The sequence below is a fragment of the Aedes albopictus genome, chromosome 2 (genome assembly GCF_035046485.1).
Source record: "Aedes albopictus strain Foshan chromosome 2, AalbF5, whole genome shotgun sequence".
Classification (NCBI taxonomy): domain Eukaryota; kingdom Metazoa; phylum Arthropoda; class Insecta; order Diptera; family Culicidae; genus Aedes; species Aedes albopictus.
Window position 1 is genome coordinate 463,587,939 of NC_085137.1, and position 22,994 is coordinate 463,610,932.

The window sequence follows — 22,994 nt, forward strand, 5'->3', positions numbered from 1 at the left end:
TCGAACCAAATCGACAGTTACAGGTTCTACCGAACCACACTGGACGAGAACACTGTAACTATTGAGTCCCTGAAGAAGGTCCCAAACGGACCGAAACGTCGGACAAAATAACATAAATAGTGTTTTATTTTTGTCAAGACTGACAAGCCACCACGAAACAGAAATACGTATCTGTCAAAGGATGCAAATTCTTAGTGGAATTCAAAGGAACAGTACTTAACGCGATTTTCTTATTACTTACAGATATTCCCCTAACAAGCCCAGGTTAATCATCATCTCCTTGGAAGATCTTTTAGAGATTTTCCTTGATGAAATTCCTAAAGCAATACTAAGTAGCTCGCAGTCGAAACCAACTGTCTTCTCTCTTAACGTACCGTAAACCGGGGTCAAATTGATCTTCGGGTCGAAATTGATCACACGTTTTTCGGTTAGGTTTAGCATATTTTAAGTAATTTCCTTTCAACTATCGCGCAGTTGGGAACCGATACTAAACGATATTTGCTTGGAAACTATTTGAAGTATGTTTTATCTAACGGAAAATCGTCTGATCAATTTGACCCCGGTTTACGGTACTGAGAAAAACTTAAAAATTGTAGGACACAGAATGTTGAATTTGCCAACTATTGAGAGATGAAATTGTGAAAAAAAATCATGTTCTGGTGGGATTCGAACCCGCAACACCGTATTCGCTAGACCGGCGCTTTAACCAACTAAGCCACCGAACAGGTAGCAGCTCAGCGGAATAGAAAGCCAAACTGACTCCGAGCCCACACCATGAACACTCCTATTTTCACAATTCTATCTCTCGTACGGCTTTGATGCAAACCTCTCAACACGCTCGCAATTGCGCTTTCTAGTTATACAAACGAGATTACAATTATACAAGAGATCTGGACGATTTTCTGAAATAAAAGAATCCTTAAAACCTGGAGGAACGCGTTTGCAAAGATCCTTAGGAAAAACTCTTGAGATATTGGATATTTACAAAGGAATCCCCGTATAAATTCCTAGGATATATTTTTAAATGAGATGCCGTAGAAAAATTATTGAAGTTATCCTTAGTGCAAAGACCGGATAAATTTCTAAGGTTATACATCGTAGAATAGCTGGAGGAAATGCTGGAGAATATTTTTATGAACTTCAGCAGGAAGCTCTGGAGGAAATCCTGCCTGAATCACTGATGGTAAAAATGCGAAGATCACTGGAGAAATTTCTGCAGGATTTTCTGAAAGAATTTTCTGGACACATTCATGTGTGAATTTTCAATGGGATCTATGAAAAAAATCTCTGCTGAAATTCTGTAAAACTTTCTGAAGAAACCTTCGGAAGAATTCATTAAAGAATCTATCCTTGTACAAAATTCTGAAAGAATCTCCGGAGAGATTGCCGATGATTTTTAAACGAAGATTTTCAAAAATAATTCCTGGTGGAGTTTCAGAAGCATCCCATGCTTAAAGAATTCATGGAGAGGGAATACCTTGGTAGATTTTGAGACCCAAGGCTCAATCTATCCACGCATTTGACACTGTGCAAGATTACAAGTGGTAGTCGAAATACGCGTATCTGTCAAAGGATATGCAAAAAAGGGCGGAACTAAAAGGTAGAAAACTGAATACACACATTCGAAAAATCTAAAGAAACGCCTATATCAGAAAAAAATATATTAAGAATATGGTCGAAAGAAGGTCTCAGGGAGTGATTTTCGATGGAGTGGTGGAATCGATCTACCACAAAACAATGAATGTGGAAATTAAAAACAAATATATTACTTCCGATGGTTAGGTCTATTTGACATGTAGGGTATCGATTCTCCTATTAAGCTAGGTGTCTTGATTTAATCCTACTTAAAACAAAGGATTTAGGTCTTGTTGAATTTGTTTTTTTTTATTTCTGTAGATTTGTTGAAAGTCAGTCCAAATGAAAGCAAAACGAACAGAATCAATCTATTGCTCGCTTGTTTTCTAATTGGATGTGTTTGGGAGCGTAAGATTACTGCTGGCACTTTGATCTTATAATTGTAAGGAGTATGCGGGTGCTCCAGATGAAATTAAGAATTTCACATACCGAATGCCTTATCGCAAATCCTCGGGTAATCCGGCTTGGGACAGTCCTTGGTGGTATTTAGGAAAACAGTGTGGCGGCAAAGAATGAACCACGCAGCAAGCTGCGCTCTACGGCGAATCCAGCATCGAGAAGCTGACCAATGTCGGAATCGGAAGGATACGGTGAGCAGGGCATGTTGCAAGAATGCCGGTCAACAACCCTGCAAAATTGGTGTTCCCAACAGATCCGATCGGTACAAGTAGGCGAGGATCGGTGATCTGGCGAGCATCGGGCGTGTTCGAGGAACGAGAGTGGCAGCAGCAAACTGCGTATTATATCGTGGTAATGTCAATTATGTGTTATCTTCAATGTGATATAAAGCTAATTAATGTATATAATATAATTTACTAGCTGTACCCGGCAAACTTTGTCTTGCCCACTGCGTTTTTTTACGTTTCAAGTCCCTAGCCAAGCGCTCAAGTTTCCGTTCAAAATGTATGAAAACCCGATTTTCAAAAACTCAATTTTTCCATGTTTTTGGCCTCATAAGCATTCCTTGGGTGAAAACTAACAGAACAAAAAAGTGTAGAATTAGCTCTAAGTTAAAATACACATAAAAAAAACAAAAACAAAAAACAGAACAAAACTTAGACGACCCAAATCGGACCATCCGTTCGCAAGTTATGCGCGGTCCCACGTATGCCACTGCATTTATATATATATATAGATTGTATTCGATAGAAGTAATTGTCAACCAACGATTTGAGTATTATAAATAAACCACAGTTCTGCTCCACGCCCAATAAGTGTCACGACCTTCACTTTTGTTGGGCAGCTCATTTCTGCTGGATGCCAGTTGGAATCCTCGTCGAACAATCAAAACCTCAGGAACGGGTAGGTATGGAACTGCCAGAATCTGATTTCCCTTCAGGTGCAGTTCCTGGAGGTTGGTCAACTCCGAAAAAGTGTCCTCGTAGGATTCCGTGAACCCACAATAGTTACACTTTAACACCTTCAGAACATCGCTGGTTAGAAATGGTGCCTCGTTGTTCAGGCCCAAATTCAGATTATTGCTCAGATCAAGCACCTTCATGCGTGAAAGGCCTTTCAGCATTTCTGCCGGTATTCTCGATAGCTTATTCGAGCTTAAATCCACATCCTGAAGGTTTCGATTCTTGCGGAAGGCATATGGTGCAATTCGGTCGATCTGATTCTCACTCAGCCTTAAATATTCCAGATGAGGCAGACGACGTAGTGATTGGGTGAATATTTCATTAATGCCACATCGTTCACAGAACAGTTCGATCAATGATGGCGACCGTAGGAATGGGCTACCATCTGGTGGGAACGACAGCCGCCAGTTGTCAGTCAGTTTGATCCTTTCCATCTGAGGAAAATAGATAGAGAAGTTGGCCGGCATGGACGTTAGATCATTTCCTTCTAAATTCATGTACAGCAAATCTGGCGACAGGTTTTCATTCTTGACTAAGGCGAAGTCGAAAACTGTGATGTCTCGAAAATTGAGTTCAGCAATCCTGAAAAAAGTTGTGTAAAAATTAGAAAAGTATTCACGAGATTTGCTAAATGTTTTGTTACTCACGTGGACGAATGATCTGATATGTACAATGCGCTTGCCAGCATTGATAAAAATATGAAATGGGCGAAGCATGCCCGCTTCATTATTGCTAACATCTTGGATCTGAAAATAAAAACGAAAAGATATTGATAGAATTCCACTGTCGAGCAAGTTTGGATTTATATACATATACGTTAGTTTCTTAATTGTTTTTTTATTCTTCAATTACTTAACCTAATTTACAGCTCTATTGTCCTCTAGGGAACTGCGTGAGCGATTCCAATTGGAAGCTGTACATATACACAGAGAAAAATTTCTACTCAGTGGCTGAGATGAACTTACTCAGAAATCGAAAAATCCTTTGTTTTCTTACTCAGTTTCCGTTAAAAGTGGGACAACCCATTGCCATTGGGTTGTCCCACTTTTAGCAGAAACTGAGTAAGAAAACAAAGGATTTTTCGATTTCTGAGTAAGTCCAACTCAGCCACTGAGTAGAAATTTTTCTCTGTGTACTTTGTACAGCGCCTAGATGTATTCTATTTTATTTGTACTATATCAAAATGGTTGCCGTTGCGCTGCTTTCACTGTCTACCTTATCATGGTAGAATGATGAATGAGCACGTGGATGTTGATGTGTGGCTGTTGGCTGTTCCTATTTCCAGTCCATTATGGGTTGCCGTTCGCCGATGTTCAAGTATCCGGGGTTCATTTGAGCCATGGGCTCAGAAGAGGGTCAGTGTCAGCTGCTCTCAGGAGGAAAAAGCAACTGACGAAAGTGCCGGGGTTGGGATCGAACCCATGACCATCTGTTTATGTACCATCCGGATGATAAGCAAGCACCAACTGTGCAAGGTTGTTTTCCGGCATTCCAGCAACATGTCCTGTCCACCGTATCCGTCCAGCTTTGGCAACTTTCAGAATGTGAGCTCGTGGTTCATCCTTCGCCGCCACACACCATTCTCCTGCATGCCGCCGAAGAACGCCCGCCCTTAGCTCCCATCGCTAGAATACTCCGAGTGCCTGCAGGTCCTCCTCGAGCATAGTTCATGTTTTGTGTCTGTAGAGGACCATCGGTTGTATTGGCGCCATGTACATGGTACATGTGGTGCGGGCCCATATCTTTTTGACCCCAGTTTCTTCTGGAGCCCGTAATATAGACTGTTCCAGAAATTATAAGCACATCCAAGCTTATCGAGCAAATAGTGATTTTCTTAAGAAACAACTATTTTTATATTTTCGTATTTTTATTTGAAGTATATTCTTCGATATCTGTTACGAGTTTATACATTAAAAAGACTTTTTATATCGGTAATGTTCATTACAAAAAAAAAACCCTAATTAATCCACCTAGCGGTGATGGTGCCTTTCTCGTGCTTTAAAATATCCTTTCAACAAAACTCGAGCGACATGTTGATGACATTAACATAAATACAAAATGAAAACTGCTTGCTAAATCTACTCAATATGGATACATTTTATATTAGCATAGCATAGTTTTGTCTATATTTGATCTCATATATGAGAACTTAGACCTATTCGTCACTGTTGTTCAAACCTAATGTTTATCAGGCCTTTAAACAAAGCCACGATTTAATTTTTCACATGAACGTTGGTTCTGCTACACAACAGCTAGTCTCTAATGTGATCTAAGGCTATTTTCTTGCTACCCGTAATTAGATTATCAAAAAATCTGCGATCTGATGTGTCGTATGTATGGGTTTGGTTCATTTTTATATTTGGTAATTTCCGGTGGGATAGCCGGATCTGATTCCATGAGTCATGGACCATGACACTACCGGTTGTCCCAATTATGGTCTGAGAATATTTTATTGCTATTTATTCACCTTTACGTAATCACCGCGATCTATCGCATGAATGGGTTTGCTTCACTTTTACTTCTAAACACTTTCGAAGCCACAGCTGAACCCGCAACACTACACGGAGAGACGAAACTACCCAAAAGTGAGTTCTTTCCACTCAACTTCGGGGTTGCGTGCGTCAAGCCACTTTTGAGTTGATGGAATCGATGTTTTTGTTGGGTTGTTCCCGCTTGCTTCCATGTGAAAGGAATACCTAATTTTAGGTTTTTTTCACCCAACCGAAATTTTGACTAGGTTGTATTCACTCAAATTTGAGTACTGTGCTACAAACTCAATTTTGGCTTGATGCACTGAACTGCAAAAGTTGGGCTGTTTCTCTCTTCATTCTCTGACAACATTAGAAAGAGCGCATGAAAAGGGAGACGAAAAAGAACTCAAAATTGAGTTTAAAAGTACCTAATTTTGAGTTTTTCAGTTTCTCCGTGTACCGGGAATCTAATGTGGTCTGACCCTATTTTTCCATCAGGTTGTCGATAAGTCGTGATCAGTCTTGTTAGAGATCACAGTCATTTGAACCTTTTTGTCGATATTCGGCCTCCTTTGTCTCCGACATTCGCAACACAAGCAATCAAACTATTATCCGTTGCAAGAAAATAGAGAGCGAAAATGGTGCAAAATCGCTAATAGACCTCCGCTCGTACGTTTAAGCGTTCTGGTGTCTTTTACAATAAGTGCGCGAATGGGCCAAAGAATACTGCGCCGAAAATACCAGCACGATTTACCGTACTGGCGGAGGTATACGAGCACTCGCGCTCAAAAATTTTCGTGCAACGCATAATATTGTTCGAAACAAAAATGTCAAACGAATGCACTTCACCACGATAGCGGCTTCGGGAGACGGTTCGGCTTTTGTTATTCCTGTCTTCTTCCATAATAAGAGCTATGTTGCCCATCTGTGTGTCGAATTCAATGCAACATGCAATAATAAACTAATATTAACATTCATAATCGGAATTGGCTGAAAATCTATGCGTAAAGCTAGAATTGGACACATGTCATCGTGTCAGATGACATTGATTTGAACCTTTCTTATGTTTATTGATCTTCGTTCTACTGCTCGTGTTGTGTGTAGGTAAGAGGTAACGATAGCGCACGAATGTAACAAAGCCGACTGACACCCGACTGCGGCAACGAAATGAAGGTAGAAAAGTATCGAATGTTTACAAGACTGGTCGTGATTTGATGTACCGCATCCATGGGTTTGGTTAAATTTTACATTTTACTACCCGGATCTGATTCCGGGTAACTACCGGCTGAACCAAATATGGTCTAACATTACTGTCTTGTTAACTACTCATCGGTTAACCGAAAACGCTGCAAATTGAAGGTATCACATGCAGGGTTTGACAATTTCGACGGGACTCTCGGAACTAATTCCGGAACACTACCAGTTGTCTTTAGTGTGACGTAAGGCTATTTTCTAGCTAACTGTTCATCAGGTTATCGCAAAAGCCACGATTTGATGTGTCAAATGCCTGGATTTGGTTTACTTTTACTTTTGGCCTCTTCCGGCCACTCAAAACCGATTCCGAAACACTTGCTGGCCGTTCATTAGGTAATCTAAAAAGCCGCTATTTGATGTGACGCATGTACGGGTTTGTTTCTCTTTCAGATTTAACCACTTCGGCGGGAGCCCCGGAACGGGTTCCGGAACACTACTGGTTCAGATATGGTCTGAGATGGTTTTCCTGCTCATTGTCCATCAGGTCATCGAAAATTCCGTGGTTTGATGTGTCGCTTGCATGGGTTTGGTACAATTGTATATTTGGCCACTTCCAGCGGGACGCCCAGAACCGGTTCGGGAACACTACCGGTTCAGATATGGTCTGAGACTATTTTCCTGCTTACCGCTCATCAGGTTATCGGAAATGCCGTGGTTTGATGTGTCTCATGCATGGGTTTGGTTCACTTTGATATTTGCCACTTCCGGCGGGACACCCGGAACCGGATCCGGAACACTACCGGTTCAGATATGGTTTTAGACTATTTTTCTGCTTACCGCTCATCAGGTTATCGAAAATGCCGTGGTATGATGTGTCGCATGCATAGGTTTGATGCATTTTCATATCTGGTCCCTTCCTGGGGTACCGTTCCGGAACACCTAAATGGCCATATCTCCGGAACGGCTGAACCGATCCGAACCATTTTCAATAGGAAACAATGAGACCAGATTCCGCGTCGAATGAACCGTCGGTCATTGAAATCGGATGAGGTTTACTGCCAAAAAGTGATGTGAGTTTTTTTGTACACACACATATATACACACACACACACGCACACACATACACACACATACACACACACACAGACATCACCTCAATTCGTCGAGCTGAGTCGATTGGTATATGTGATTTGACCCTCCGGGTCTTCTATCAAAAAGTCATTTTTGGAGTGAACATATAGCCTTTCCAGTACACTTAGTGTACGAGAAAGGCAAAAACTTCTTAACTCTTTCCACAAACCACTTTTTGCCTTTCTCGTTCACCTAAGTGAACTGAAAGGCTATATGTTCACTCAAAAAATAATTTTCGTTAGAAGGCTCGGAGGGTCAAGTCACATATACCAATCAACTCAGTTCGACGAATTGAGATGATGTCTGTATGTGTGTATGTATGTGTGTCTGTGAACAAAATAAGTTCACTCATTTTTAAAGCACTTCCCATTGGTCGATTTTTCGGATTATAGCTCGAATCGAACCGGAATTGTACCGCATTGTTTGCTATTGAAAATGGTTCGGATCGGTCAAGGCGTTCCGGAGCTATGGCCGATTTAGTTATCCGGGCCAGCATTTTTCACCCGAGCGACAAGTGTAATTTGGTTAGCAGGTGACGACCGCGACGTGGGCCGCCGCAGCACACTGCACATTAAGAGAACGAGAGTAGGAGAGAATGTGAGAGCAAACGACGACGACGAAAGAGCGGCGCTGCTAACGAGCTAGACGGCGGTTAGGTGCATTTAACGGAAGCTCCATTCCGAAATCGACTGATTTGTCCGATCAGCCCAAATTGGCTTCTTTAGCGGTGTTGAGATAATACCATATTCTGAATCTACACGTCAAATTGGGCCGGAATCCAAATTTTTATGAATTTTGGTGCCCGGGAACCTATTTTAAAATCAGTTTAAAGTTTGTATGGGAGCGATTTGTCGAATCACCCCTTGTCGCATTTTGTACTGGGCGGAGCTGTCAAACAGTTGCCCAGCTATCAAAAGGTGATTTCAAAAATCTCTTTGAAATTGATTTTAGGTATCAAAATAAAGTTCTAAAAATCTGTAAAAAATCATAGTGGCTCAGAAAAAGGTGCTCTTTCGTATGAAATCAAAAAATCAGCACATTTTTCATAATTTAAAAACCCAATTGTCAAAATCGTGTTTTGGAATGACGAATCAGTACGGCAATCGTCCTAAAATCGAACCACTAGAGTGACTGGAAAGGAGAGTGGCGTCATGTTCCAATTTTGACAGGTCTCCTGCTCGTTTGGAACGGGAATTTGTATGGATTTGACAGATGACCGCTGTTCCAATTTTGACATTGACGCCACTCTCCCTTCCAGTCACTCTACGAACCACGATCATCTCATTCGTGTGTGAGTCGACGCACGCTGCGTGAATGAACATTGGTTGCAATGCAAAGCGAAGGTAACGCAGTTTCGTCAAATACAGCCATCGATAGCGTAACCAGTTCCTTGATCATTACACTCGCGAAGTTGACGTTTCAAATGTGCAATTGGATAGGAAAACTGTAATTTTTCGCTTTCAAATCATATAGCCTTCAGTACACGCTTTGCCAAGTGTACAAACTTTTCCGCACGCATCAACCAACATCAAAGCAAACGCTTGACATTTCCGCTGTTGGCCAAGAGATCATCAGCAGTGTTGCCACATTTAAATCTGTATTTTGCCTTTCAAAAATCTTTTGAATCTGTATTGGCGATCAAATGTGAGGTTAAGTAACGCAAAATTTTCAACTTTTGGAAGCAAAAATAACATATTTCTGGCCAATACATTGCATGAAAGTTAGTAGATTCTGCAATAATTTCACTTTTCTTCCATTTGTAGCATTAGTAATTCAGTCTAGGGTTCGTAATTTACTGTTTTAGAAAAGCGCCACCTGCGCAATTTAGCTTTGCGTTTGATGGTCAATCACTATTTTTTGCCAAAAATCTGTATGAAATCTGTAATATTTCGCGGAAAATCTGTTTGAAATTCTGCAAATTTCCGAAGAATCTGTATAATCTGTATCATTTCCAAAAATCTGTAATATTGTTATACAGAATTCTGTATGAAAAGCTGCGAGAAAATCTGCATGATTACAGAAAATTCTGTATATGTGGCATCCCTGATCATCAGAATAAATCAGTAGTCTGACAGCTGCGGTAGCTTTTCGTTCTACCGTAAAACGGTTTTCTCTAAATTAGCAATATTGGTCGTATTTCCCGGGATAATCCGAATAGAAAATCGATGAAGAGAAGTGATCATTGTAGATACGCCTGTATGATACTAAACGCGAGAATTAAAAATTCGGTTAGCTCCGTGCCATCGGCGACCACCAAATAGTTCCCTTGAAAATGAGGAAACAATTCAATGCACAGAACATATTGCCATCATCACATTCATGCATGGATCGTTAGTGATGGATGACAACTACACGATTCAATTTTGCATACTTTGCAGTAAAACCCACTTGAAATTGAAAACCATATACATATGAATCACCTTAATTTTGTACACTATTTATGAATCACCATGTTGATCCATAAACTGTGGTCATTTTTGCCGATTCATAAATTGTGGGGTCACTGTAGACTGTAGGTACAATTTATAATACGATACAGTGCGAAATTTCCAATAACTTTTTTTGGAGTTTCACTATGCTTCCAAGCGGGTTTTACTTAATCCATGAAAATCACCTGAAAAAATAATTTGCGAACGGTTTCTTTACTTTTTCCAGAGAAATTGAAATGTAATTTCCTCTAATTCATTCATTAATAATGATCATTCTAGTTGCCGGCATCCTAAAGTTCAATGTGTTTTCTTCCAATTATTGAAAACGTTAAATCAAATAACATTGTAGAAGCTATGCTATGATTTTTTTAAATTATTGATCAAATAGGTATGTGTTTTTCAGTTTTTCGGGGTGGTAAATCACGCCGCCCGTTACTTAAAAATGCTCCACGAAATGTAACACGCCATGAAATAACGTGATTTGAGTGTTGCATGCATCACGGCGTTTACTCGACGTTAGTGCTGCAGCTAATAACGCAATTAATGCACATTTGAAAGGTTCTGATTTTCGTCTGTGTTACTGTAGTCATAATTCAAACGCCAACGGCTGTTTTGGAGTTACGGCGAAGGCCGGCGCATTTTGCCCCAAAAGTACTCGCGATTTTGGACTACAAAATACGCATTTTTACACTTAAAACGGCCCTTCTTGCACAAATCATAAATTTTGCGAGTTAGCAAAGAGATTTTCACATCAAGTTTTACAACTTTGCTCTATTTTGATCTGCAAATTTGAGGAAAAACTTTTAAAATTCTTACATAAGAAATGGCTGAAATCGGTTTTTAATTTTAATCTTTTATTAGTTGGTAAAATTCCAAGTTTTATTGGTTGAGAAGATAGAAAATTAAAAATGCTATCGATTAGTGTAAACATGTCATATGAAAAATTATTTTATCAGGGAGATGGTAAGGTGGGTCGTTGTACCTCGGTAGCGCGTATTAAACTGATTTTAAGCTCTTAACCTTCCTTTTGCATCACGTTGGGAACAGGTCGCTGGCGTGGTGTACGGTTTGGATCAAAAATGACCCTAATGCCAAAGAAGTGGTAAACCAGGTAATATTCTTACAAAAATATTCTTAAGCTGCACATCACTCACGTAGTGATAAAAAAATTACATTCAATGCAGCAAATTACACAGCAAAAAAATTCTTGTGGTATCACATCATTTTCGCTGCACATCAACCGTGTCGTAAAAATGATGTACAAATTTACATCCTTTCCACGCAGCAAATTAGCTGCCGCAGCTTGAAAGTGGGTCTAGCAATCGCTAGAACCGGATCGATGGATGAATCATATATATGTAAAATATTGGCATGGATTCGTACACAGATCCGTTGATTGTGAGGCATATCTCTTACCTCTCGGCTATTTCGCCGACTTGGAAGGTGGGTAATAAATATGATACTGCTTCTGGGTATCTGCTGGAATGGGTTTGTTGACACTTTCCGGTGCCAACTACGGTGGTGTACTCCATGAGTGTGATATTTGTTGTGAAAACGATGCAACAACGTGAAATTAAGTTCGAAATTGGATACGTCGCCAGAAATTACGCGCCTGGATATTACAAAATTATTTGCTGTGTAGCCTCCGCCGTTTAGCTATTTCACCGAGTTTGATGGTACACTCGCAAATCGCGTTCTAGCAATCGCTAGAATGAAACCGACAGACAATTCATATAGGATGTGTGTTCCAGCATTGCCAATGGGTTGTCCCACTTTTAGCCGAAACTGAGTAAGAAAACAAAGGATTTTTCGATTTCTGAGTAAGGCCAACTCAGTCATTGAGTAGAAATTTTTCTCGGTGTACGCTCCCATATTCATCCTATTCGAAAATAAGGAACTTCCAATAATCATTTGCCAAGATTTGGTAGAGATAATTATGATAAATGTAATAAAAACCCAGGGTGGGCCAAAATACATGCCCCGGGCCAAATTACCTCCACTACCCTATCTTCTGGAACAGGTTCGTCGACATTTTCCGGTGCTAAACAGGGTGCACATGATGAGTGTGATAATTGTTGGAAAATGACGATATAAACAAGTAAAATTACGTTCGGAAATGCCAAAAATTACGTCAGAGGATATTACAAATTTATCTGCTGTGTATATTTTGCATGGAAAATATGTCAAGATTTAAAAATGTTACTTGAATATCTATATATGCCTCAATATCAGGCTTGTCCGCACTGAACGCATAAAAATTTTGCTCTTTTGATTTACACCACCAAAACCATCGTATTTATCCAATCTTTCTATTTTACCTGATAGAAGGATGTTTGAATATTTTAAATGTCATTTCGAACTGTCAAAAAATCGCACCGCAGTGCCGCACTGAGCGTGCAAAGAGAAATTCACTGGGGTGAATTCACCCGGGTGAAATTCTCTTTGCGCGCACAGTGTGGCACTGCGGTGCGATTTTTTGACAGTTCGAAATGACATTTAGGATATTTCAACATCCTTCTATCAGGCAAGATAGAAAGATTGAATAAATACGATGGTTTAGGGGATGTAAATCAAAAGAGCAGAATTTTCATGCGCCGAGTGCGGACAAGCCTGCTCAATATTAAATACGGCGATTGTTTTCAAGAATTTATTCTCTGAAACCAAGTAAAATGGTTCTCCTTGGACAGTTGGGGAAGATATTCGGTATTATTAAAAATCCACAATTGAAATTTCGATCATGCTCATATAAAATATATCCATATTGAGTGGACTGAATTTATCACTTGTATTTTGTTGAAAGAATACTTTATGGTACGAGAAAGGCACCCTCACCGCTAGGTGGATTAATTAGGGTTTTTATATTAATACTGACTTCATGTACTGTAAATTATTTTTTTCCAATTTTTTTTCATTCCTTCAAAAACATGTCTTTGATTGCCGTTTTTTTAAATAAAATTTAAGAAAACTTGAAAATTTGTTTTTTTTTTAATTCTTCAAGGAATAAGTCCACAGATTTTGGAATTTGCAAACATGTTCTACAACAATAAACATATTTCACACTACACACAATTAAGCTTAGGCATTGCTTTTACTTATGCTTTAGATAGAATTGTATGTAGTTCGGAACATACTTCAGTATAACTTTAGCGACTTGTTTCAACTATTGTAAAAATTGGTGTCTGGAAAAAATATTACATTTGAATGGAGGTTTCCGGTCCAAAAGTCTATATTTAAAACTCAAGCTATTGTTATCTGATAGTAACGTATATTAACATTCATGGATGTGTTTTTTTTTTAATTTTTACTTTAATATTTTTACATTGAAGAAAAAATGTTGAACAAGGGTTTTCAAAAATAGTGCAATTTGTGCAAAACGTTTTTAAGGTACCTCTAAGGAATGTCCGGCCACTTACAAACCAAGAGTTAAATGTAACTTTTGCAAGCCGTTATTTGATGTTAATATATTAGAGCAGGACATGTGGACTGCATGCAAAGCTGTGCTTATAATTTTAGGACAGTCTATAGGCACAACTTCTATTGATTATACGCCTTCGTATTCCACGGCTCACGTTGATGTCAGCCGTTGAAAGGAACCGAGGTAGACGAAATCCTCCCCAATCTCGAACGTGTTCCCGTCTATAGGGTGTCCCAGAAAGTATGGGCACAACTTTGTATAGTGAGAATACATTCATTTTTTAACAAACAACAATTTTTATATTTTTGTATTTTTATTCAAAGTATTTTTATTGTACTTGTACTTGTAAAAAAATAAACATTCAAGTGTGTTTTTTATGCAGAATGTTAAAAATGAAAAAAGAACTTTCAAAACTCCTGCACAACCTACTTTTCAACAGTTTTGCCAAATACACAATATCGAAACATTTTTTTTTTTGAATTTTTTCAGCATGATATATTCGAAAACATGTTTCCTCAGATGCTTGATTAAAATTTTTCATAAGAATATGGTTTGCCTGTGCGTACCGGCCCTTCAGAATTTTGAGGAAATCGGAAAAAACGCTTTTTCTATTTCAGGATGAGACATGTCCACATTCATTCGAGTTTTAAAACATGTCCCAAGTATCAATTCCATTGCTGATTGGTTTTGTTTTTATTATTAGGGTTTTATTACAGCAAGAATTAAAAATCACAGTTTTATGATTGCTTTTATGAAAACCGTTGATAAAATGTTTTATAGTATACTTGAAGATACCCATAAAGACAGATTTTAAGAGTAAGCATAACTTTCCGATATGTATGGTGATTTTCTTATATTTGACCCGGTCAAATTGACCGAGCGTATGAAAAATATCTCATGTTTGACCTCAAGAGCTGGTTACTCAGTGAGTAACATGGAGTAACCACGATGACACCAGGTACTGTAGTTAAACATACTATTTCGATTTGTGATGTTTTTTCTGTATTTCGACAATACAAACTACCTTATTTCTGAGGAAAAGCTTCAGTTATATATATATATATATTTTTTTTTTTTTTTTTTTTGCAGCAGAAATGAAGCCTATTAATAAAATCACAAGTATTCATAAGAATCTATTATGATATTGTTGTGCGATACATGTTTAAACGTGTAATACTTTGCAGAACCACACTTCATAATAATTTAGGCCTAACTTTACAAAACACCGTATGGAACAATTTCATTGATCGGAGAAAATCGCTTCCAAAAATTTTGATTTATGAAAAAATCGTGGTTTTTTCGTCGTTTAACAGTTTTAGATCAATTAATTGTATCATATAAAACTCAAATAAGGAATGAGACATTGATTTTCGTAGCATTTTCGTTTGAAAAAATGGAAATGTAAGATAGGGTATTTTCACTATCGTACTGTACATACGGTATATGTAGGAACCATGTGAAATAAATTTTGGTTTTGGTTACTTATAAAACTAGTCAGTTAGTCATCTACTGGTCATCTACATTGTATGCAGAATCATCGAAATTGACAGATACGTATTTCGACCTCAACTGTAAGGTCGTCTTCAGTGTCTTGTACTCAAATAGAAGACACTGAAGACGACCTTACAGTTGAGGTCGAAATACATATCTGTCAAAGGATGCAAATTCTTAGTGGAATTCAAAGGAACAGTACACAGAAAAAAATATGTAATTAAAATTCAGCGAGAAATCATGCACATAAAGGGAATGCTAGAGTTAGTGCACTTTTACATGAGATATAATGTAAAATTACTTTAACATCGTGTAAATTTCCGCCAATCATCGCGTAAACCATCATGGACTCCAACCGGTTACGCGACTATTAGCGGAAATTTACACGATCGTAACGTAATTTTACAGGATATCTCATGTAAATATGAGCTAACTCTAGCATTCCCATTATGTGCATGATTTATCGCTGAATTTTACATGAATATTTTTTTCTGTGTACTTAACACAATTTTCTTTTTATTTACAGATATTCTTCTTACAAGCCCAGGTTAATTATCATCGATATTTGTTTACTGATTTTTGTGCAAAATAAAGCTTTTTTCATGTAATTCTCATTATCATAAATAAAAATGTTCATAGTAATATTTTTCAAGTGATATTCATGAAAATGCACTGGAATATCGTACTTTAATAATGTGCTATTTCTGGTCACTTATAATGATTTTGCACGGTGTGTCTGGTAGAACAATATTATCGCAAAAAATAGGCATCGCCAAATTCTTCATTACTTGAAAATATAGGTTTTTAGCTTTCATTTAACGGGTCGATCAAAAAAATCCACCGAGGGATCTCGCACAACTTTTTCATTTGAACATTTTTGCTCACTGTGGACCATTCATTGGGAGGAAGTTATTGACGAACCACTTTTAATTTAAACACTACAGTGTAATTTTGTTTTTGCAATACTATATACAAACTATAAATCATACACATGCAAACAAGATTTATATTTTTGGCCTATGTGAATTCTGTGGACACATACTCTGTTAACAACAATTAACTGGACTAAACATGTAGTGATCTACAGATCTTGCCGCTCGTAACACTTGGTGTGCCACTGTTTGCTACATTGTAAAAAATAAGAATAATGTTTTTGTTTCAAGTGTCTTCTGCTCGTTTCTTTACAAGGCCATCATCTAAAAGCGCTTCTTGAATTATTTGATAAGAGCTTTTTATTCGTAAAATAAATTGTTTCTATTATACAGTATATACTTACATATATTGTATAACAGTGTATTTTGCCACAGAAAGTAAATATTATTCCTATTATTCTATCAGAAATAACAGCCCAACTCAAACAGAGCCTGCTTTGAAATTTTGTACTTCAGTTGAATTTGTGTCTGATATTGACTAATGAAAAAGAAAATATTGTTTGGCAAAAGCAACGACGGAGTTATATACCCTAACACCTTGTTTGTAGAACTAGAAATGTTCAGTCATCTTGTTAATCTTTCTGGCGTTTTGTCTCAGTTGGGAAAAAGACTGCTTCTAAGATTAATGTTTTATGAGCGAGCACTATATTAACAGATATTAACGGAGAGCTTTCTTTGTCCATCGACCGTCTTAGTATGTATTGTACCAGTGAATATTTATGTTTCGGAAAGGTCCTGAATCGACTGGGACTCGAACCCGTCACTCTCAGCATAGCTTTGCTGAAGACCTGCGCTGTCACCGCTTCGGCTCTATGGACTATATAGTGTTTATGCACATAAAATGCCTAGCCTTCTCACAATTTTATGCATGTGTCTTGATTCTGCTATAAACAGTCAATGTTATGTACAGTTTGACATAATTTTTGGAACAAGGCAATTCCTATAGGAGTTTTTTCGGCTTTTGCAGTCGGAGACGGCAGGAAAAACAAGTATGCCTCATGTTCCCTGTTCCCTAATGTTTGCTATTTTTGATAATCCATTGAATATGCAGCGTTAACTTAATTTAACTCCAAGTTTAACTTAAAGAAGGTATAGAAAAAAAAAACAAGTTTATTAGTACTATTTGTAAAGAAATCCCGCACATTTCATTTTATATTAAACTAGCTGTACCCGGCAAACTTTGTCTTGCCTACTGCGTTTTTTTGACATTTCAAGTTTCTAGCGAACACCAAATTCCCGGTCAAAATGTATGAAAACCCGATTTTTAAAAACTCCTAATTTTGCCATGTTTTTTGCCTCACAAACTTTCCTTGGGTGAAAACTAATACAGTCGAACCTCCATGAGTCGATGTTCCTTGACTCGATATCGACTCATGGAGGTAATTTTTTCCATTCTGAAAAATAATTTCTGGGTTACTATGATGGTCCCCCCAAAAAGCTTCCCAAAGGATTTTTGTTCCACTACTCGATATTTCCTTGAGCCGATGGTCCTTTCAATATCCACTCATGGAGGTTTTACTGTAGAACAAAACTTAGACGACCCAAATCGGACCATCCGTTCGCAAGTTATGCGCGGTCCCACGTATGCCACTGCATTTTTATATATATAGATAGATTTGACTGGAAAATTTAAAAAGAAAAATTATGCATTAAAGAACCTCAAATATCGCAACATCTTGAAAACTAATGTCCAATTGTGTTGAAGGTTTGGCTCAAGCATTCGTCATCATTTTTCGGAAATAGAAAAGCAGTTTTTTGTTTGTGCATCAAAACAATGACCATGAAAATGTATTCACTGTATTCCATTCCTCAAGTGGAATACAGTGAATACATTTTCGTTGCCAAAAACATTAGTTTTGAACGAAAAAACGGCTTTCAAATGTTTGATGATGACGATGATTTTAATGACGAATTGTTCAACGTTAAAATAATGTAGAAATTGTTGACAACCATTGGAAAACTCTGCAAATATTAGGATGGTTCACAAAATTGTTTTTTTTTTTGCATATTTGATTCATAACCAGATTTTATACCTCTTTCCAAAATGTTTTATTTATTTAGACTACACAAGCCATTAATAGTTTCAATAAGAACTAGTGTGAGAAGCAATCGGTCACAATATTTACGATTAGATTGAACTTGAAGACCCGATCAATCTTTGAAAAGGTATCTTTTAGAATAATACATTCTATGCCACCTTTGGATGGCTCATGCAAAGCTATATTGCATCCTACCGAGATGAAATGTTGACAGTTGTTATGGGTCGAAAATAAATCTAGGTCTTAACTTGTTTTTACTCAATCGTAATAAACATGCGGAGATTTGATGTTAAAGTAGAAAAATGGAGCAAACCATTCTAGAGATGGCGTGACAATGTTTTATTATGACATTAAGAGCAAACAATATTCATCTTTTTTCTTTTTGGCTGTACGTCGGTTCGTGGGTAATTATAATTTTATGAAACGAAAAGTGTTACGGGTATAAATATTTGTTACAATTATAAGACAGAATAATTGTTTACTGAGTTTAAAGTTCAATATACGTGCGTTCTTTGGGCTTGGCGGTCTAGTGGCTACCGCTTCTGACTTATATGCAGAAGGTCCTGGGTTCAATCCCTGGCCCGTCCCTTTCCTCCTACTTTGTATCTTTCTATATACTTTCTCTCTGCACTCTACATATACAACTCATGTATATAAACATGTTCATAGCCGTCGCTAGAACAGAAACGGGTTGAAAAAGCCGTTTCCCTTCCTTCCAAACTTTCACAGCACAGTCACAATCCTATTAGAAAACGCCTACAAGTTATGCAATCAAGCGAGCTGTGCCGCACATCTTCAAAATAATAAAAACACACATTACTATCACCTTCCTCTGGTATCCACACACCAATGTGTGAACCTTCTGCCAACCAATTCCCACCAACACTCCAACATCCGCATGAATTTGTGCTGGCGCAGAGGTATATTCGGCCAGATGTGGATATAAACGATTGCAATCATCACTTCCTTACCCCTTCCCCACATTGACCTGCAACCTGACGTGGCAGGCGCCATTGTCGCCTAAAAATAGAAGATCACCAACGCTCACACACTGAAGATGCCTGCTAGTCCCCGGCAGTTATCTCATTGGTCCTTGTGTGAGTGTAGCTGGTCTGGCGATACTGGAGTAGCATCCACGGGCGGTCAATCAAGCTCAAGCTCAAGCTCAATATACGTGCGTTCTTTGTGTTGCATGTTGAATTTTAACTTGTAAATATTCCCCTTGTAGTATTTAACATTTATAGGTTTCTGGTAGAATACAGGCCCATGAAGTGCGCAATCTTATTTCGATTGCCAACATTCAGGCCATTTCGGGCTGCGATTAAGTACTAGAGACGTAAACCTTTCCCTGGCACAGTCTTCAAGTCATTCGCTCAAAAAAGTTCAGTTCAGTGCATTTTTATTTGCCCGCAATTTTAAAGAAATTTTACACTGGAAACTTTTGATTTGAAGTTTTTTTTCAGCTCCGAAATACGGGTAAAAAAGCTACGCTTGCTCTTTTTTTAATCTTTATTATGCCCTTTTTTAATCAAATCCATTCCTGAATACTACACGCATCGGGATAGACCAAGAAATGACTCGCGATCAGCTTACATATCATTATAAGATTTTAATAACAAACTAGCTGTACCCGACAAACTTTGTCTTGCCTACTGCGTTTTTTTTTTGACGTTTTAAGTTTCTAGCCAAGACCAAATCCCCGGTCCCCGGTATGGAAGATCGATTTTCAAAATCTGTCAATTTTCCCATGTTTTACGCCTCATAAACCTTCCTTGGATGAAAACTAACAGAACAAAACTAAGACGACCAAAATCGGACCTTCATTTCGCAAGTTATGCGTGGTCCCACATATGCCACTGCATTTTTATATATATAGAAGATTTTACCACTTATTCGCTGTATATTTGTTAATTTTAAATCAAAGTAGGCTGTGTTTTTTGTATATATTTATCATATTAATATTTTATTTAAAGCATAATTGGCTTTTTTGTTTGCCTTGCACCACAAATCCCAAATAGCAACTTAAGAAACAATCGTAAGAATTTCAACTCAAATTCCTTCTAAACTAAAATATTTTATTAGAAAAAGTTGTTCGGGATCCCTAGGTGGTCCATATTTTCGAATAATGGCGGATTTGGCGATACCTATTTTTTGTGATAATCCTTCACCATATACACGCCGTGTTTGCCCTTCAAAAAACGAAGAAAATGATGTATGACCTTGACAAATGGAACCACTGTGCAGAGGGGCTACATCGAGCACACTATCATCCGGCAATGCTGCTTCGAGATTCTGCACATCTGCGGTGGCGACATCCGATTGCTTCTGTCACTGTAGATCATACTGGGCGGCCACCGATACACTATTTTGATAACAGAGAGTTCAATAATAAGGGAGAGTTCGCAATTTAATGAAAAACGCATTTCTTTGACTGGCGTTTCTGCTTTCTAAGAATATATAGGGTCGCATTCCAAAAATTGTGCCAATTGGTTCAGAATTGACTGAGTTATAGCAGAAAAGTGTCCAAAATAGGACCTCTGCCGAGATGGTTCCAATTCCCTAATGGGTAATCTGTTGCTCTACTCCAATACTTATAATAGAACGCTATTCCGTTAGTTATTCTATTATTTCGCTTTGCATTCCCAAATCATGGCAATGTAAAGAATTTCACACATAGCTGACTCTTGGATTAATGCTCTGGTTTTCACTCTCGAATAGCCTCATAAAGCGAACTTGTCCATCACTATTAAACGGTCTTCATATTTACCTAGTTGGAAGTAAAACTACGAAAACTTCTTTTGTTTATCACAAAAACTTACTGTATGAGGTATATTTCTTTGAGAAGAGAATTTAACTGTTCCGATAATTAATGTCCATTCTCTTTATAAAGGTTACTCAATGAATGTGATTCATGTGATGACTGAATTTAAAATTTGGATTTTCCCATGTTGAGATTGAATTTCACAATCATTTGCAAGAATGTCCTGGCCTGATGCAACCGGAATTCGGACCCAATCACTAATTATCTCGCATTGGGCATGCCAATCTCGCATTGGTGTATCTACCTTTTTTCCTTTTTTTTCTCACTCATCCTCGTTGACAAACACGAGAAAGAGCGAGATGAAAGGTGGTGCCACGGATCCTCTTTCAATCCTTCTCTTTCTCGTGTTTGTTTAGGAGAGTGAGAAAGAAATAGAAAATGCTAGAATCGCCAATGCCAATTTATCACCGTTTCTATGAATGTTCGTAAAACACTTACTTCAACAATCGCAGTCAGTAATATCACGAAATATGAAACAACTAATTATTGAACAAGATATAGTTTGCGAAATTAATTAATCTCAATTTAACATACGTCAAGTTGACAACAACAAAAATATTTCTAAAACATCGAAGCACCGACGATGACGACTTTTAGGCATCATTATCATGACTGAAACAGAAAGCTTTGCAGTCGAATCTTACGACATTCGTATTGTACTAAATACCAACACATATATACGATTGATAAGCTATCATCAACGCGGATTCACTGTTATCACAGCTCGTACAGGTATCGAGTTTCTCGTACAGGTGATGGCCAAAATAATCGGGACAGGCAAAATAATCACTTTTCAATAAAAAAAACCCTAATTAATCCACCTAGCGGTGCCTTTCTCGTGCTTTAAAATATCCTTTCAACAAAACTCAAGCGACATGTTTGTTGATGTTGGTGAATATCACATTTTTATCTGTTTGATAAATAAAATCACTGTCGTGGCACAAGTAATCATGTCGTGCCTCTGGAGCCGATCTACTGATACCTGCTGTCGATCCACTTCAATTACTTTCTCAGTGAACTAAACATAGTACGCCCAATGCTTCGTTCAGATTATAAGATTTATAAGACGTATATTCAACATCCTAAAACTCTTTAAAAAGGTTATTATCTTAGCAGAGTTTGGAATTTCATCGCGATTCACTCAGCTTGTGCTACACTCGACAAGTATAGCACATCGTGAAGCGACGTGTTCGCGAACGCTTCTCGAAATATGTATGCTATTCTCTTGCCCGGTTCAATACGAGAGCGCAATCAAGAGAGAAGTTGCTCAGCGACGCTAATGAAATTGATGCATTCGGCAAGAATATTTTATTGTCATAACTCTTGATTATTATGGCAACACAACCAGCAACATCATAAATGCAATTATTTTAAATAGTATGTTACGTTTTAAAAGCGAAAATACGCTAAATAACGATGAAAATAACGTATATTCACAGTTGTTTCAAGCCAATGATGAGAGATCATCAGAAAGTGTTACACTTAGAGATGCCCGCTCATCACTGCAGCTTGTCATCTTTGTATTCCTTCGTGAATCATGCGACTCGACGAGAGAACATAGACACGATTATTGGTAATTGAAACAGAGTAAACAAAACGATCACGATCAACGATCAAATCTGACTATACATGTCAATGGTTGCTACTCCGTGATTGATCTGAGCTGGTTCCAATTGCACTGAGATCCAAATGAAAAAGGACTGGGACACTCCACTTATTCTCAAAGTGCAATTTAAGCAGCTCATACATTTTGGATCAATAACGCTGCCGGTCACGTCCTTATAGTCAGTTGGGCAGGGAAAGGAATGTTAGAGTGTGCGGGTTGTTGCTACTAAAGACCGAGATCACCTCTGCATCCCCACAATCAGCACGGACTGGGGTATTTGTTCGATGGAAAGGATGGGAGATCTGGGAGTCGGTGGGGTCGGTGATGCGATCCATGGATTGGGGGTTATTTATAGTGTTCGTAAGGTGATACAGAGCTATGGAAAATTATGGACGAGAACAGCTTTCCCGGGAAGCTGACTAGACTGATAAGAGCAACGATGGACGGTGTGCAGAACAGCGTAAGGATT

General features: G+C 38.1%; 1 protein-coding gene across 3 annotated transcripts; it reads right to left on the reverse strand.

Moving 5' to 3' along the window:
- Positions 1 to 1,744: 1,744 nt before the first annotated feature.
- On the reverse strand, positions 1,745 to 21,535 carry LOC115265489 (vasorin). Of its 3 annotated transcripts, none has more exons than XM_029870849.2 (3): positions 21,358 to 21,535; positions 3,644 to 3,742; positions 1,745 to 3,578 (listed from the first exon to the last, which is right to left on the reverse strand). In XM_029870849.2, exons 2-3 carry the CDS (start codon positions 3,733 to 3,735, stop codon positions 2,813 to 2,815), a joined length of 858 nt encoding a protein of 285 aa, XP_029726709.1. In that variant the 5' UTR covers positions 3,736 to 3,742; positions 21,358 to 21,535; the 3' UTR covers positions 1,745 to 2,812. The 3 variants fall into 3 exon arrangements, with proteins under 3 accessions (XP_029726709.1, XP_029726708.1, XP_029726710.1); XM_029870848.2 differs by lacking the exon at positions 21,358 to 21,535 and adding an exon at positions 20,918 to 21,115; XM_029870850.2 differs by lacking the exon at positions 21,358 to 21,535 and adding an exon at positions 20,866 to 21,115.
- Between the last annotated feature and the right edge of the window lie 1,459 nt (positions 21,536 to 22,994).

Excerpts from the sequence above, each read along its gene's own strand:
- LOC115265489 (XM_029870849.2), bottom strand. The coding sequence starts at position 3,735 with ATGTTAGCAATAATGAAGCGGGCATGCTTCGCCCATTTCATATTTTTA. Across the intron at positions 3,579-3,643 it reads ATATCAGATCATTCGTCCAC|GATTGCTGAACTCAATTTTC; the intron begins GTGAGTAACAAA and ends AACTTTTTTCAG.